The 17,351-nt window shown below is 43.4% G+C and overlaps 1 protein-coding gene across 1 annotated transcript in view; it reads left to right on the top strand.

Moving 5' to 3' along the window:
• The window catches only part of kcnh5a (potassium voltage-gated channel, subfamily H (eag-related), member 5a), a gene marked incomplete at both ends in the record, with an annotated part of 93,555 nt that overhangs the window by 61,083 nt on the left and 15,121 nt on the right, over window positions 1-17,351 (top strand). The window contains 2 exons of the mRNA XM_079375580.1: window positions 4,737-4,936; window positions 12,706-12,958. Coding sequence (XP_079231706.1) covers window positions 4,737-4,936; window positions 12,706-12,958 — 453 coding nt within the window. The remainder of the gene's footprint in view (window positions 1-4,736; window positions 4,937-12,705; window positions 12,959-17,351) is intronic.

Genomic DNA, 17,351 nt, shown 5'->3' with positions numbered 1-17,351 from the left:
CCTTCCCTATCTTGTTAATATTGTCCTACATTGCTGTGCTTATTATTTTGGGATGTGTTCAACACAATTACGCGTGCTGGGCTTGTGTGGACTCTGTGGGGTTGCATCTCATGACTTTGTGCCACCGGGCAACACAGCTCACTGGAGCAGCGCATGAGTCAGCCCAGTAAATATTTAATAAGAGCTTGGATATTGAGCAGTGGAGCTATTACAAAGGATTCGCTTTGTAGTGCTGTCATCGCTCTTAATATCACTGTCACATCCTAGAGATTGCCACCACTTCAATGCGGCGATGAATCATTCATTTGATGCTTGGAGTAAAGGCGCTCTGAGGGATCGTTCTGAGACTTTTTGCAAAGCTGAGTGTATGAAAAATACGGATTTGAATGAATCAAAACCGTTGCTATTTAACACCTGCCTGAACAGACTGTTACTCTGACCCAGATGCCTTTGGGAATCGCTGTGCCTGGTGTAGATCCTTTACTGTGCTCGTTATTCAAAAGGACAGCAATTGTGATTCAACACTGAAAAAAACTGTGTTCTTACTCAGTACTGTTGACTTGCAGGCCATTGAAACATCCTTAAAGGAAAATAGTTCACCCAAAAATGAACATTTGCTGAAAATGTACTCACCTTCAGGCCACTGAAGATGTAGATTTGGAGAACTTTTGCACTACATCACTTGATCATTAATGGATCCAATGCAGTGAATGGGTGCCGTCAGAATGAGAGTCCAAATAGCAGATAAAAACATCACCCTAATCCACTAGTAATCCACACGACTCCAGTCTATCAATTAATGTCTTGTGAAGGGAAAACCTGCATGTTTGAAATAAACAAATGAGCTGAGGATGAGATCTTAGATGGCTTGAGGATGAGTAAACTATCAGCAAATTAAAATTTTTAGGTGGACTATTCCATTAAAACAAGATGCTGTATTTGGACTTGAGAAAGACAGACGACAATAGGTCTGGTTTTCAGAGAAATCTAAAAATATGCTTATGCAAAATAAGAAAAATTAATTTATTTTAAAGGTCATTAATATTTTATGTAATTTTGCTTCTCAGGTAAATGTATATTGTTTTAAGGGTGTTTAGTTTTTATCGATAAACAAGACTGAAATACTGATTTGTGTGTGTGCATGCCATATGCTATAATTTTGTTGGATCTTTTGTATATTTTGTCCTTGCTTTTGGTGCAGAGAATTAATTAGCAAAGCAAGAAACCTTTTTGTTTTTTAATTAAACACACATGCCCCTATCATTTACTTGAAGTATACCAGAAATCTGAGATATGTTTAAATAAAATATCGGTAACACTTTACAATGTGTAATTTGTTAACATTAGTTAATGTATTAACTAACACGAACGAACAATGAACAATTAATTTATTACACTATTTGTTAAGCTTTGTTAATGTTAGTTAATAAAAATACAGTTGTTCATTGTTTGTTCAAATTAGTTCATGCATTAACTAATGTTAACAAGCACAACTTGTGATTTTAATAATGCATTAGTAAATGCTGAAATTAACATTAACTATGATTAATAAATGCTGTAGAAGTATTGTTCATTCTTAGTTCATGTTAGCTAATGTAGTTAATTAATTGATTATTAGAGGCACTAAAATGTAAATGACTTTGTATAATGACCACTACACTTGATATTATTTCAATTGTATTTATTTAAATTTTAGGTACTTTATTTAACAGTTATCCTTTTTAATATTGTCATTTATTTCAAAATCTCACAAAACCCTGCAGTTCCATCATCAACATCTAGGGGCTGTGATCCTTTGTTTGGGAAACCCTTCCTTAGACTATTTTGACAATAAACAGTATTTTCTTATCTGGGCTGCTCCAGGCCCGGGACGATTTTTATAGGTGGACCTTCTACATGCCCTCAGTATCTTTCTGAATACAGTAAAATGGCACAAGGCAAGCTTCCTCCACAGCACATGAATCATTTTACTGTAATTGCAAAGGACAAGGGTGACTATTTCCTCCTCCTGTATGCAGCGCATGAGAGATCCAGTCCAATCGAAAATCCTCTCCAGTCCGGTACCACTCTTTCTTATTTCATTAGCCATCATCAAAAGTGCATCTGCAAGGCCTTTGTTATTCCCATTACCACCCCATAAAAAGGCATCAAATTGGCTATTACCCTGACCTAATGAGAAAATGTCTGCTTCAGTGGAGGAGAGAAGACATTTATGAAAACGATGGTGCCAGAAATGACGATGAGAAATGATGTCTGGCTAACACGCAACCATTCTTTGCCTCCATCAATCAACATTTATCCAACACTCATAGGGATATAATATTCCCTTCTCATGAGGGGACCACCCACTATCATGTCTCCAGTAGATTTGATTAGGCCATGAATGTGAAGTAATGCAGAACTGATGGAGCTTGATGCTCCCGGAGATCAAGTAAGACTACAGAGGCAGTGCTAGAAGCTAAAGAGATCATTTCATAATTTCACATGCATCCTCTCCACTCCAAATCATATCATCTTTGCTTATGGACACTTTTCCACATCCGTGGTCCCCATCCACTTTTACTTTGGAAAAAAAATGAGTTTGAATATTCTGCCAAATATCCTTAGTCCAAATATCCATAGTCTGTGTAATGCAGTGAGACTCTCAGCTCAGCTTCTTCTAGTTTATCGTGTGCTTGCATGACCTTTATACTAACGGTGAACTCCGTCAATAAAAAACTAACCTCATCAATTACCTATAAACTCTGACTAATCCCTTAATTTCTCACTAAAACACATGAGTCATGTACATTATATCAAATTGTATTGTATTTGTGTTGCATTTCCCTCTATGAAACTGCTTTGTTTAAATGACACTGTGTGGCCTGTTGGTTTTCATTCAGGTGTGTGTAATCGTGTGGGTTGGCACGTAATCGCCTTATGCGCAGATATTTCTAGACTACCAGACAAGTTTAAAATATGTCTCAGTTGATGACTCTTTATTGCGCTCGTTCATATTGATTACACTAGTAAAAACCGGCAGTCGACTGACACACAAATGAATCATTGGCCCAAAATTGATCTGCGTCACTGGTATCTCGGCTAGAAATGAATTGCTGCATCAGAGTGCAGATGCTATTATCATCACTCAGCCTGCGTTCACTCACATGGGCAGTTAATTAATGCTTTGGTTTGCATACCGTTAATGTTGATCAAGCTCCAGCAGTCTTTGGCATGCGTGTCAAAAGAGGGTGAATGCGAGAATGATTGGTGCACAGACCCTGGTCTGTTCTCTGAATCACTGGGCTCTTGTCAATCACTGATGTGATTTGAAGTGCATTACCCCTCACCTCTCGCTTTCCACTGGAACCTTACCTCTCTGCTGATGCTGTTCATCCTTTCTGTCTGAGCCATTTTCCTGTCCGCCCTCTCAGAACATACTGGTAACAAAATAACAATAGATTTCAGAAACTATTTTGGTCTGCGTTTCCATGGAAACGCTTGGGTGTAAGTTGGGATAGGATTAGGGGGATATTGCCAATGTTTGCTGGCAAATATATACCAGCAGATTAAAAAGCTACATAGCTGGCTGTTGCTTGGAATAGAATTTCTGTGAATACTTGAAACATTCTTTGACTTTTGGCAGATTTTATTAGTTTGATTAAATCATGTTTCTGTAATAGAATAGACTTAAAAAAATAGAAATAGAAAGTTTTTTTGTTACTTTATAATTTTTATGCAATATTACATCTTGCATCAGTTTAAAAGTATATATGTACATTGAAAAATATGTCACAAAATGTTCACCTATCCCAGTTTGAGCTATAAATAGTGTTGAAAATAAGACTCACTTATTTTAATAATAATAATAATACTAACAATAATGATTATTATTGTTATCATTATTATTATTGTTATTGATGTTATTACTAATATTACTATTATTAATACTAATATTACTAATGTTGTTGATGACAATAATAATAGCAGTAGTAGTAGTAGTAATATAGTAATATATTACTACTATATAGTAATATAGTAATAACAATACAATTATTCATTTATTTATTCATTATTTTGTTGTTGTTGTTACTAATGTTTTAATAATAATATTAAAAACAACAACAACAACAATATAATATAATAATAATTATTATTGTTGTTGTTGCTAATATTACTATTATTAATACTCATATTACTAATGTTGTTGTTAATAATAGTAGTAGTAATATCGTTTTGTTGTTGTTATTACTAATGTTGTTGATGAAAATAATATTAAAAACAACAACAATACAATTTTCATTTTAGGATTTTTATTTTTAATATTTTACTACATTACACGTGTGGTTCAATTTGGTTTTAAATTTTATCTTAAATTTAGAAAAAAAGTAAAAACTTTGAAAAGTGAAGAAATATTGACAATCCATTATTTGTGTCAAAACATTCACACAGGTTTAAATGTGCATACATTCATACAGTTGATGAGAGTTTTCAGTCAGAATCATGTTTCTAACAGTGCTGCAGATTTTACTTTGCTTATAGAAAATGTGATAGAAGGTATACTAGAGGGATTTTATGCACGAGAAAGTTCAAATTACTGATCTCGGTTTCAGACTTTAGCACCAAAGCTCATATGAAGCTCTCCTCAGCCAGAATCACAAACCCCATTTCTCTTTAGATACTTCTAGACACTCTCACTTCAGTAGCCTTTGATTTTTATATATCAGCTTTCTAAAGTGCCCTTCTCTGATTTGCAGCTCTTCTGTATGCCACCATCTTTGGAAACGTGACCACCATCTTTCAGCAGATGTACACAAACACCAATCGCTACCATGAGATGCTGAACAATGTGAGAGACTTCCTGAAGCTCTATCAGGTGCCTAAAGGACTGAGCGAGAGAGTTATGGACTACATTGTGTCCACATGGGCCATGACCAAAGGCATAGACACAGAGAAGGTGGGTAAACCTGGTCCTCTTTCTGATTTATTTAGCACATACCTTGTAAGTCCTAATGAGGGAAATGTATTATTTTTCTTCTTATTGAATATATTGATCAAGAAACATAATTTGTGTAAAAATAAATGGAACATTGGGGTATTTTAATTTTGATCTAATATCATGTAACTATAAAGACTGGAGGGACATTTTAACCCTTTTATACAATAGTGACATTATTTATGCAGGTTTATTCTGTGCAAACATGGGCCATCATGGCTGTTTTCATCAGTGTTTTTTTTTTCTTTTGTGAAAAACACATTTTGAAAACACTTTTTATTTTATTTAGCTAAGCAAGGCTAAGGATGTGGTTTTGATCGTGGAAGGCATTGTTTAATTACTTTTCTTTAATCTTTATAGTGGTAACAGGAATAATAAGCAGTTTCCTCATCTCTCTTTCTGATTTTAATTATGGAGCCCAAATTAAGGCATATGCTGAACTAAAGAGAAATCATTTGCTTTATCTTTTTTTTTCTTCTGATGGATGCTATTATACTGTGAGAAATGTCAAACTTAAAATAAGGGAGGTGGAGAAAAGCGGGCCATCTTTTTTGTGTAAGTGTCTCTCCATCGAGACATTCTTTTGTATTTCATTCTAAAAGAGGAATGGGAAATTGCATAATATCCCAGGAGACATCAACCCTCAGGGAATGTAGTAGATCTATTCAACCTCTGGCTCAAATTTAGACTTCTCATAACGGATTTTCATGCAGCGTGGGGTGAGAAATCCTCTCCATTTATTGATGTATGGCACTGGACATAACAGGCAAATTTATACATTTTCAAAAAGACAGCAGAGATGGACACTTGTAGAGCAAAAAAATGTGCCTTTTGTTACTTTTCATTTATATATTGAGTAGAACATGTTCCAAAAGTCTAGATATTTGTTACACATGCGTATTACATTGTTCATTTGCATTATTTATCATGAACTGAGCAGTAGATCAGAATTGGAATATAGATTAATAGGCCTGACCAGAATAATCTTGTACAGGTAATGAAGGCACAAAGTGTAATTGTTTCTGCAGTTGTAATTGCATTCTGGGGAAGTGAAGTCAAGTATATTAGATCTTTTCCATGCACAGAATGGCCTACATGCGTGTGCATCTGCCCATAATGGAAACATTAGCTTGTAAAAGCATCCAGCATATGCCAAATTTTTTATGGGCACTTAATGATAAAATAAACACCATACGCACTGACACACACGTACTGTGCTTATTTAGATCTACACACATAGATTTTTGGTCAATGCTACATTCAAATAATATACTGTATATGTTTTAAATAACAACAAAATACAAAATACAGATACAGGGCCAGTTTTACTAAACGGGGCAAATTAACGCGAGAGCGCAATTCCAAAACAGCGCCGATGGGCTTGGAAATTTCTGCAGGAGATAGACTAACAACGTGCAAATCATAGAACACAGACGGAACATCTCATTTACATATCGACCAACACAATACATCAAGCGCAGGGCAAATTAGCATAGTATCAAATAAAGAATAAAGAAATAAAGAAGCCACAGTACATTGAAATTAAAAAAATTAAGGGTTGCAAGAAGTTTTGATAGACCTGGTATTGCGTGGGTTCCAAGAGTTTAAAAACCCTTAATTTAAAAAAATTAAGGGTTCCAAGTCGTCTTTTATTTCCTAAAGCAAATTAAAAATAGCATGGCTTGGCAAACGATATGTTCGGATAATGTGTTCTGGCATTCAAAATATATTAATACGTGTGGAAAAATCCTCTCCCTTCTACCACGCACTCTCTGTTCTCTGCTGTGCCTCCTCCTCGCAACAACAATTGCAGCCATTTCAAGCACAAAATAGTTTAAGACATGCTGTCACGGATCTGGACGTTTTGTGTGTTTTTATCCCCACGTGCTTCCAGTGACCCAGTTTGCCCTTGTGTGATTGTTCATTTGGTTCAGGAGTTTCTTAAGCCCCAGTCTGTTCAGTCTGTGTTTGTCGGGTCTTAATGTCGTGCTCATGTGTCTCTGCTGTTTCTAAATGTGGATTACCCTTTGTTCTGGAGTATAATAAAGACTGTTCGTTTGATCCACATCTCCGTCGTCTCTCCTACACAGAGTCGTGACCGAAGACTTGACCTAAACAGTTTGACTGCATGTTTTCCCCTCTGTTTGTTTTCTGTTTATCATACAGTGTTTTTTTACGTAGTTCCCAGTGTTTCCTCCCCTATGGACCCCGTCACCCGCCCGGAATACCTCCTCCTCCTACTGGGGCAGGGGGAGAGAACACTTGAGGGCCACACCAGACTGTTCCTGGTCCTCGCTACTCTTACCAGCTATCCTCGAGAGAATTTCGCCGCCTTTGTGGAGTGGACACTGGCGAGAAATGGATCTCGGTTCCCCATCTGTTTCCAGGATAAATTTGGCAGTTCCACTCCCAACCCAGAGCCCAGCCCACCATCTCCCCGTGGTGCGTAGCATCAACCCAAGCCCACTGTTGATGGAGAGCCTGGAGCCCGCCGCGACCGACGAGCCATCGCATCAAGGAGCGACAGAGCTGAGGATCACCGTGGAGCCAGAGCTGCATAATCCATCAGACCAGGTGTGAGAGCCGGCTACCACGACTGCCACAAGGGAGAAAGCCGAGGCCAGTGAGATAACGGGGAGGAGCTCCACTCACTGCAATATGGATGAGGGTGAGCTGTCTATGGATCTGGGTAGATGTAAAGCGAAAGGGGACCTCATAGACTGGTATGCTGACCTGTCCCCTCTCCTCCCTCCTTCTTCGGAGACCTCTGTCACCCCTGTTCCCACATCCAGCCCAAAGGGGCCTCCCGTTTAGCCCAGAGAGGGCTCCTGTCCCCCTGTCCAGCCCAGAGAGGGCTCCCGTTCCTGAGTTTAGCCCAGAGAGAGCTCCAGTTTCCACATCCAGTCCAGAGTGGGCTCCCATTCCCGAGTTCAGCCCAAAGAGGGCTCCTGTTCCCCTGTCCAGCCCTGAAAGCCCAGAGGCTCACAAATACCCACCCACCCGTTTGCTCCTGCCTCCTCCACCGCTGTTGTCTGGTAGCCCCTCTGCTCGCCCTCAGCCCACCATTTGTACAGTGCGAGCTCCGCAGGTCTGCCATCCTCCATCACCATGGCTGGAGAATCCCTTGCCTCCGCCTTCAGCCTCTAAGCCCCGGACTCTGCCTCGGCCCGTCGACCCTTCGGTTCCAACCTTGGCTCCTAGCTCCTCCTCTCCGCCGTGGCACATCTGTCCACCGGCTCTGCCTTGGTCTGTCGTCGACCATCCTGCGCCTCGGGACTCCACTCCTCCGGCTGCGCATTGTCCCTCCGTCCCTCCGGCTCCGTCAAGCTTCTCCTTCCCTTCAGCTCCACCTTGGTACTCTGCCGCTCTGGCTCCACCGCGGCCTCCTGGATCCCCGCCTCCATATCAGTCGCCTGAGCCATCTGTTCCGCCTTGGCCCTCCGGATCTTTCCCGTCGCCTTGAGTCATCGACTCTCCGCCGCGGGCTCCTCCGCCACCTGCTCCGCTGCCGTTGGTTGGACCCCTGGAGTCGTCAGCCCTGCCTCCACCATGGCTCCTCCCTCCGTCGGCTCCACCGACCAAGTGTGGATTACCCTTTGTTCTGAAGTGTAATAAAGTCTCTTCATTTCAAGTCTCCATCGTCTCTCCTACACAGAGTTGTGACACATGCTTTTTTGGCTGTTAAATAACGGCACAAATACCAGTAATTTGATGAGCAAACTTTAGTAAATCACATTGTGTGATTCATTTGAATACTCTCCTCCCATAAATTTTGCATCTGAAAGGGAAACTCCTATAAATTAATATTCAATAAGGTCAGGTGCAAATACAGGTGCATCTTAAATTAGAAAGAGTAATTCATGCGTAAATCATGTAAAGCGTAATTTTTTTTCTTGTAACTTATTTAAAAAAGTGAAACTTTCATATATTCTAGATTCATTACATGTAAAGTAAAATATTTCAAATATTTATTTTTTTTGATGCGAGGAAAACATAAACGATCGGTTGTGGGACTATTCTCTCATAAATCACATACCATTCATTTCTGAACTTTCTACCGTGCGTTACTGGAAATGAAATAACTGGTTGATATGTTCCGATCTCAATAAAGTTTACACACACTTTTAGTCCATGAACCGGATCTCTCACAGAACGTCTCAGGTTACGTAACAATACAGATTGTGTCAAAGCACTTGGTATGAAATCGGAGGATAAAGTGTCAGTAATGTATAATAATAAGATCAATTAACACTCAATTTTCAGTTAAAGGCATTTCATTATTGAATTCAGTGATGTTATTGTCTAGCTCAGTTTAGTTTAAATAGTATCTGTGAAATCAAATTGACGATAATCGCTAGAAGCCAAGCACAAAAGGCGAGCACCAAGTACCAACTCTACCGGGCTAAGTAAGTTGCCCCTGGGACGGTTAGACGGCTGTCAGTGACATTTTCCCCTACGACCAAAGACCCGAGCTGCATTCCCTAAAAAACTTACCTGTTAAGGGCCGGGACTCCCGGACCCAGGGTAGAGCTCGAAGACTTAGAATCAAAAGGAAAGATTCCTTTAAGGGGATACGGCCAGGAGCCTAGGATAGTAGCTAGGTCCTGGCCTGTCACCCAGGGGCTACCGCTTGCTCTGCACGAGCTTGCTGAGGGAACTGTCTCAACAGACCCTTGGTAATAACCCACTGTTCAAGCCCAGAAACATTGGGAGAAATAGGTAGAGTGGGGCCCAAGGCAAAACCGGGGCCTAACCAACCCAAAGAAAGGGCACGAAGCCTCAGCGTGAAACCCATACCGTACAGGATTTTAGAAAGAATGCAAAACACTTGATGTGCGATCTTACCACAACATGGCTTTCAGAAAGTGCACAGAGACTTAGTATGCACAATTACCATAACATGGATTTTAAACACCAGAAACATTGGGAGAAATAGGTAGAGTGGGGCCCAAGGCGAAACTGGGGCCTAACCAACCCAAAGAAAGGGCACGAAGCCGCAGCTCGTAACCCATACTGTACAGGATTTTAGAAAGAACGCAAAACACTTGATGTGCGATCTTACCACAACGTGGCTTTCAGAAAGTGCGCAGAGACTAGTGTGCTCACTTACCATAACATGGATTTGTAAACACCATTCTAGGGAGCAAAGCGAGCAACTTAACAGGGAGGCAGAGAGAGGCCTAACAACCTGAATTTGCTGACTCACAGAACTCTGGGGGGTGGAGAACTCAACTTTCAGGATGAGAGGGAAACTTCAGGGAGGGGTTGCGTGCTCATAAGAGACCCTCGGAGTGAGGGGAGCACTGCCGAACATACCATGAGATCAGCCTAAGGGGAAGGGAGGGCCAGACCCGTTGGCATGTCTGCACAGTGAATCCCACAGAGCAGAGAATCCAACTCTCAGAATGAGAGGGAACTCAGACGCTCAGAAGGGAGCGGTATGCTCATAGGTGACCCTCTATAGTGAGGGGAGCAATGCTAGCTCGACCAACAAGGAGAGCAACCTAACAGGGAAGCATAGAGAGGTCTAACAAACTGAGGCTGCTGAATGACAGAGCTCTGGAGAGCGGAGAACTCAACTCTCAGCATGAGAGGGAACTCAGACGCTCAGAAGGGAGTGGCATGCTCATAGGTGACCCTCTATGGTGAGGGGAGCAATGCTAGCTCTACCAACAAGGAGAGCAACCTAATAGGGAGGCATAGAGAGGCCTAACATCCCGAGGCTGCTGAATGACAGAGCTCTGGAGAGCGGAGAACTTAACTCTCAGCATGAGAGGGAACTCAGACGCTCTGAAGGCAATGCTCAAGCCATCCCACACGGTGCTGCTTACACCCTATATCAGCAGGTGGTCCCACACTAGCTAGCCTGAAAAACCCCGGTAAGCCCTCCAAAGAAGCTGCCACAAGAGTGGGCTATTTACTTACACCCTAGCAGGGGAGAAGCACACTCTAGGCAAAGGCTCAGGGAGATCGCACAAAGATATCCTCAGATAGCCATGCACCTAGGGAGGCTACCAGAGAGGGACTGACTGAGACTATCCAGACCACAAAGAGTGGGCTGTTTACGTTAAAAGAGTAAAGCCGCTCAGTACCTCAATAAGAGGAGCTTCACTCAGAGAATGCATGATGATAGAGTGGGTAATCTAACAACAGTGGCAGGCGTCCCAGCCATAGAAACTGATAGTAAAAAGACCCGCAGGTCTCGGAATTGCAGCGCTGGAGACCTGATGATCAAGGAGGCTCCCACAGAAACCTATGACTGGGCCACACAACCGGACCTGCACTGACATCAGAGATTTCATGACTGACAATGACAATGACAATGTCGCCCATGTGTGTGTGTGTGTGTGTGTGTGTGTGTGTGTGTATGTATATATATATATATATATATATATATATATATATATTTATATATATAGTGCCTTGTGAAAGTATTCAAACCCCTTCATTTTTTTCATGTTTTCTGTTGCAGCCCTATGTTAAACTGCTTTAAATTACTTTTTCTCTACTCTCTATACACCATAATGACAAAGCAAATAACAGGTTTTTAACATCTTTGCAAATTTATTAAAGATAAAAAACTTAAATGATTCCATTGCATAAGTATTCATATTTTTGTTAGATGTGTGACCAACAACTTGATGCGTCACTCTAGTTGAGCTCCATGATCATATGTGGAGAAACCTACAGAAGGACAAACATCACTGCAATCCTCTCATCAGTGAAGACATGAAAACACACTTGGAATTAGCAAAACAGCACCTAAAGGACCCTCAGACTGTGAGAAAAAAGATTCTCTGGTCTGATGAAGCTCAATTCTAAGCATCATGTTTGAAGGAAACTAGCTCTGCTCATCACCTGCAGAGTACCATCCTAAAATTAAAGTGTGCTGGTAGCAGCCTTATGCTGTGGGGCTGTTTTTCAGCGGCAGGGACTGAGGGACTCATCAGAGTAGAAGACAAGCTCAATGCACCAAAATATTGAGATAGCCCTATGAAAACGCAGTCCAGAGCATTCAGAACCGCAGACTGGGCAGAAGGTTCACCTTCCAACAGGAAAAATACTCAAAGCACACAGCAAGATTGGCTTAGACAACTCTGTGAATGTCCTTGAGTGGCCCAGCCACAGCCTGGGATTGAACCCAATAAATATTTCTGGAGAAACATGAAAATGTCTGCCCCCATCCAACCTGACAGAGCTTGAAAGGTGAAGAGGCGAGGAGAAGAATGGCAGATAATTGCCAAATGATGATGTGCAAAGCTTGTCGCATCGTACACAAAAAGATTAGAGGCTGTAATGATACTTCAGCTAAGTATTGAGTTAAGGGTTTGAATACTTATGCAATGTACTTATTTCACTCTTCATTATTTTTTTTTTATAAATTTACAAAGTTGTGACAGTTCTGTTTTTGCTTTGCCATTATGGTGTAGATGTGGAAAAAAGAATGTTCGCAAGGCACTGTATATACATACATACATACATACATATATATATATATATATATATATATACTGTATATATTGTATACACACACACACACACACACAAACACACATATATATATTATTTTAATTAATATAAGCAGCTGTGTAATTTATATAAAGACATTTCTATGTAGCCAAAAAGTCTATAATATGTAATTGCAGGTCCAAAATAGAACAAATTAATTCAGCACATACTGTTAAGAGAATGTTTCATTAAGACATGACTTTCCTTGCTTTATTTGTTAGGTTCTGTCCATCTGTCCTAAGGACATGCGTGCAGACATCTGTGTGCACCTCAACCGCCAGGTGTTCAATGAGCACCCTGCCTTCCGGCTGGCCAGTGACGGCTGTCTGCGCTCTTTGGCGGTGGAGTTCCAGACCACACACTGCGCTCCAGGAGATCTCATCTTCCACGCAGGGGAGAGCGTGGACACTCTTTGCTTTGTGGTTTCTGGATCGCTGGAGGTTATTCAGGATGATGAGGTTATTGCCATTTTAGGTGAGTTAAATAATTCTTTCCACACTAAAAAATACAAGCGAGACCTCAGGGGTTAGTTCAAATTATGGCAGCGTTAAGGAATTGAATGAGCACGGGTACAGGGCGATGCCGCTGGTCGAGCAGACGCTTGCGAGCTATCTGTCTCTCGACGGCATTGTCTTTGAAGGCTCCTGCGCTGCCCACTAAGCCTCTGCGTACAACATATTTTTTAAGTGGGCAGAGGGTATGCGGCAGGGGGCTGCTGGGCGGGCGCAGCGTCCTCCGCATACCAGCTCCTCGCGCAGGGAAGCGCAAAAGGTCCTGACGGGCGAGCCCCAGGACTACGGAGGGCGACCCCTACTGGGGTGGAGCGGCTTACACCGCGGTACTCGGTGACCGTCTCCCCTCAGTGCCCTCCAGGGACCTGTCTACCAACCCTGCCGTTGCTCCAGGGCGCAGCGGGTCCCAGCGAGTGCCTTTCTCAGGTTTCTCCGCCGGTGAATATAGCGGGCCTAAGAGACTTGCCTCAACCGCCAGATCTCGCGTCTCCCTCCGGTGCGCCGCAGCGAGACTGCGGTCTGGCCATTTCTCTGACACCAGAGGTCAGTCTCGAGAGACTGATTCCCTTAGTAGATCATTTGGCAGCCTGGCAGCATCCTAGCTGTGTTCCGTGCGCTCAATCACTTCCTCCCGGACCTAAGAGATCACCACGTGCTGGTCCGCACCGACAGCACGGCAGTGGTCTCTTACATCAACCACCAAGGAGGTCTGCGGTCGCGCCCCTTGGACAAGCTGGCACACCAGATCCTTGTGTGGTCCCAGGGCAAGCTCCTATCACTAAGAGCTGTGCACATTCCTGGGTATCTCAATGTGGGAGCAGACGTCCTGTCGAGACAGGGGCTGAGGCCCGGGGAATGGATGCTTCACCCCGAGGTGGTGGAGTAGACTTGGAAGGTTTTTGGCCAGGCGCATGTGGACCTCTTTGCGACTCGAGAGTCAGCACAATGTCCCCTCTGGTTCTCTCTAGCTCCTCCAGCTCCTCTGGGACTGGACGCTATGGTACAGACGTGGCCGAGGCTTCGTCTGTATGCCTTCCCCCCGATCGCTCTGCTCCCGGGAGTTCTGGCGAGAGTGTGCCGGGACGAGGTCAGTCTACTGTTAGTAGCGCCATTCTGGCCGGGCCAAGTATGGTTCTCGGACCTGATTTCTCTCCTCGACGGCACCCCGTGGGAAGTGCCCGTCAGGAGGGATCTCCTCTCACAGGCCAGGGGCACCATTGTGCACCCTTACCCGGAGTTGTGGAAGCTGTGGGTGTGGCCTCTGAGGGGGCACATCTCATAGCTTCCGGTCTGTCAACCGAGGTTGACGAGACCATCCTCCAATCCAGAGCTCCCTCCACGAGGAAACTGTACGCCTTGAAGTGGAAGCTCTTCACTTCCTGGTGCGGAGACCGCCAGCTCAACCCAGTCAACTGCCCGATTCGCGCAGTTCTGGAGTTCCTGCAGGCCCGTTTCTCCGCTGGGTTAACCCACTCCACTATTAAGGTCTACGTGGCAGCTATTTCATCATACCATGCCCTTATCGGTGGCCAGTCAGTGGGTGGACACCCCCTAGTTACACGTTTCCTCCGCGGTGCGCTGAGGCCGACTGTGCGATCACGTGTCCCCACGTGGGACCTGGCTGTGGTACTGGAGGCTCTGTGCGTGGCACCATTGAGCCTATTGAGGAGATAACGGACAGACTCCTCACCATCAAGACCGTCTTCTTGTTGGCCATCACTTCTCTGAGGAGGGTGGGTGACCTTCAGGCCCTGTCCACAGCTCCTTCATGTATTGACTTTGCGCCCGGCATGGCGAAAGTTTTCCTCTACCCCCGTGCGGGGTATGTACCGAAGGTTCCGACGGTCGTACCACAGCGGTCGTACTCCAGGCCTTCTGTCCTCCTCCCTTCAGGGAGTCTGACCAGGAAAAGCACAACTGTATGTGTTCAGTGCGAGCACTGGGCACGTACATCCACAGGACATCCCTGTGGAGAAAATCGGACCAACTGCTTGTGTGCTATGGTCCCCCTAAGAGGGGTCTTCCTGCTACGAAGCCCACTCTTAGCAGGTGGATAGTGGATGCCATCAATCTTGCTTACGAGGCCTCTGAGCGTCCCCCGCCGCTGGGAGTCAGAGTGCACTCGACCCGAGGTGTGGCGGCCTCCAAGGCCTTCTGAGCAGGTGTTTCTATGCAGGACAGCTGCAACGCTGCTGGGTGGTCCACGCCCCTGACATTTGCCAGGTTCTATAACCTTGACGTTCGAGCCCTTCCAGGCTCCTCCGTCCTTTCTTCCTGACACCAGGCAGGGACTTGTCATTCTGGCGGCGTTGGTATATCGTTCCCATAGCGTTTTCGGATGCAGTTTGAAGTTCCTGGAAGGGAACGTCCCAGGTTACGTATGTAACCCAGGTTCCCTGAAGGGAACGAGAGCTGCGTCTCGTGGCCACACTTCCAGCATCCCTGCCAGCGCTTGCTTCATGACTTGAAGCTGACGCCGGCTCCGCCGCACGTGCTTATATACTTCCTGGTCGTGACGTCACCCCGCCCATGACGCCTCGCCCTTCTATTGGACTGATTACACATGATATTCAGAGCGTGGTGACGCTGAAGGCGTTCCCATAGTGTTTTCGGAAGCAGCTCTCGTTCCCTTCAGGGAACCTGGGTTACATACGTAACCTGGGACGTTTTCTTTGTATGATTTTGACAAGCGCGTAAATACTTGCTCTCTTCTTCTGAGTGACAAGCGAGTGTCAGAAGCGTAAAGTTGCGCAGCGCCACCTTGTGTACAGGGGTATTTCTGTTTTACATTAAGCACCATCTAATGTCAGGGAATGAATTTGCATGTTCACTTGGCTCATCGCTTGGGTGTAAACACAAAAAACGCGTTGAAAAATGCTGGCGAATAACGTGCGCCGATATTCAGCAACTTACAACTTACCCCTTATATTGTGACAACATACCCCATTGTGGTCACAAGAAATCAGCTGTGTGTACAATAAACTATCTTTTTTCTTAGCCAGTAATGTTGAAAATGTTCAATAGCCTTTGAACATTTAGTCCTCAAGACCGCAAGATATGTGCCTGTACACAAATTAAGAAGAATTGAGAAGTATCCAAAATATTCTGTTTTTAAGCAGCATGAATATTCTTGAACATATACAGAACCCTGTTGTATTTCAATATATATATACTTTGCTACTGCTGTTAATATTTTCTGCACAACATCCTGCATTCTCATTAAACTCAAGAAACCCCAATGCTGCACAATTAGCCAGTTTGTACTACAGTGATACTTCAGAGCTCTGCAGGTTTTTCCTGAGGGCACACACCGCAGCTCCAAAACATATCAAGCTTCAGATAAGCTCAGAAAAATAACAAACTTATAAAGGGCACAATACTATTGCAGTGGATCCTAAAAGATAGTTTTCACATAGGATCTTGCACAGTGAACTCGCTAGCGTTCATTCTCCGCAGTAACATAAAAGCCCACAGTCTGCTTCTTGCGTTACATGTGGCATTTGTTACTCTGTCCATGCCGTCTCCTTATCCTGCAGTAATGGAACTGTGGGGACCGATTCTCCGTCCATTGATTGTTGAGTCTTTTGTTTCACAGGGATGTGCACTGATAGTTCACACAGTCTCCAGTGCAGCCAGTGCTCTAACAGTGACCAGATTTGTTGTCAAGAGAAAAAGGCATATTTTTAAGCATTCAAACTGCTCTTGTAAAAGATGAGTAAGTCCTGGCTTGTAAACCTCTTATTAAAAATGGACAAAACAATAACTATCCTGACATTGTTGATCTGTCCAATTGTATACAGCTTTATTTTTTTCATATGTCTCTGCAACAAAAGGACAGTTGCTACCTCTTTATTTAACTCTGAGCCTGGAACCAATTCCAATATGAACAATAAAAACAAGACGACGGTTTTGTTTTGATGAACACTTGCACATACAGACACGTTTTAAGACTTTTCTCTCTCTTTGAACAAACTATTTCTTGATCTCTTCATCTCTCGAGTTTTGCTGATGTACCGCTGCCACAAGAATGTGACGTGCCCTTCACTGACTTGTGTGTACCTGCAAACGACATGACATTAGACCTTATAAGACACTGTAGAGAGGAAGTTAACGTCTCTTCTCTCTAATGGGGATTTGGATCAGATGCTCTTTTGCTTTAATGATTATGAAATGAAATAAGATGGGAACGCTGTGAGTTAATTAGCCCCAAGGCGTTTACTTGAACCCACCAGACTAAACCTGCTGGGCTCCTAATGATGCCCCTCATCAAAAGCACTGAACACTGGGTACTTTGTACAGATTCTCTCCTGAGTGTGGTGTGTGAACTTAGAAGATACTGTACCTATGTCATACTG

The sequence above is a fragment of the Barbus barbus genome, assembly GCF_936440315.1.
Source record: "Barbus barbus genome assembly, chromosome: 24".
In the NCBI taxonomy this organism is placed as follows: Eukaryota; Metazoa; Chordata; class Actinopteri; order Cypriniformes; family Cyprinidae; genus Barbus; species Barbus barbus.
The sequence above is the reverse complement of the archived record's forward strand: the minus strand, read 5'-3'. Positions and strand labels throughout refer to the sequence as shown.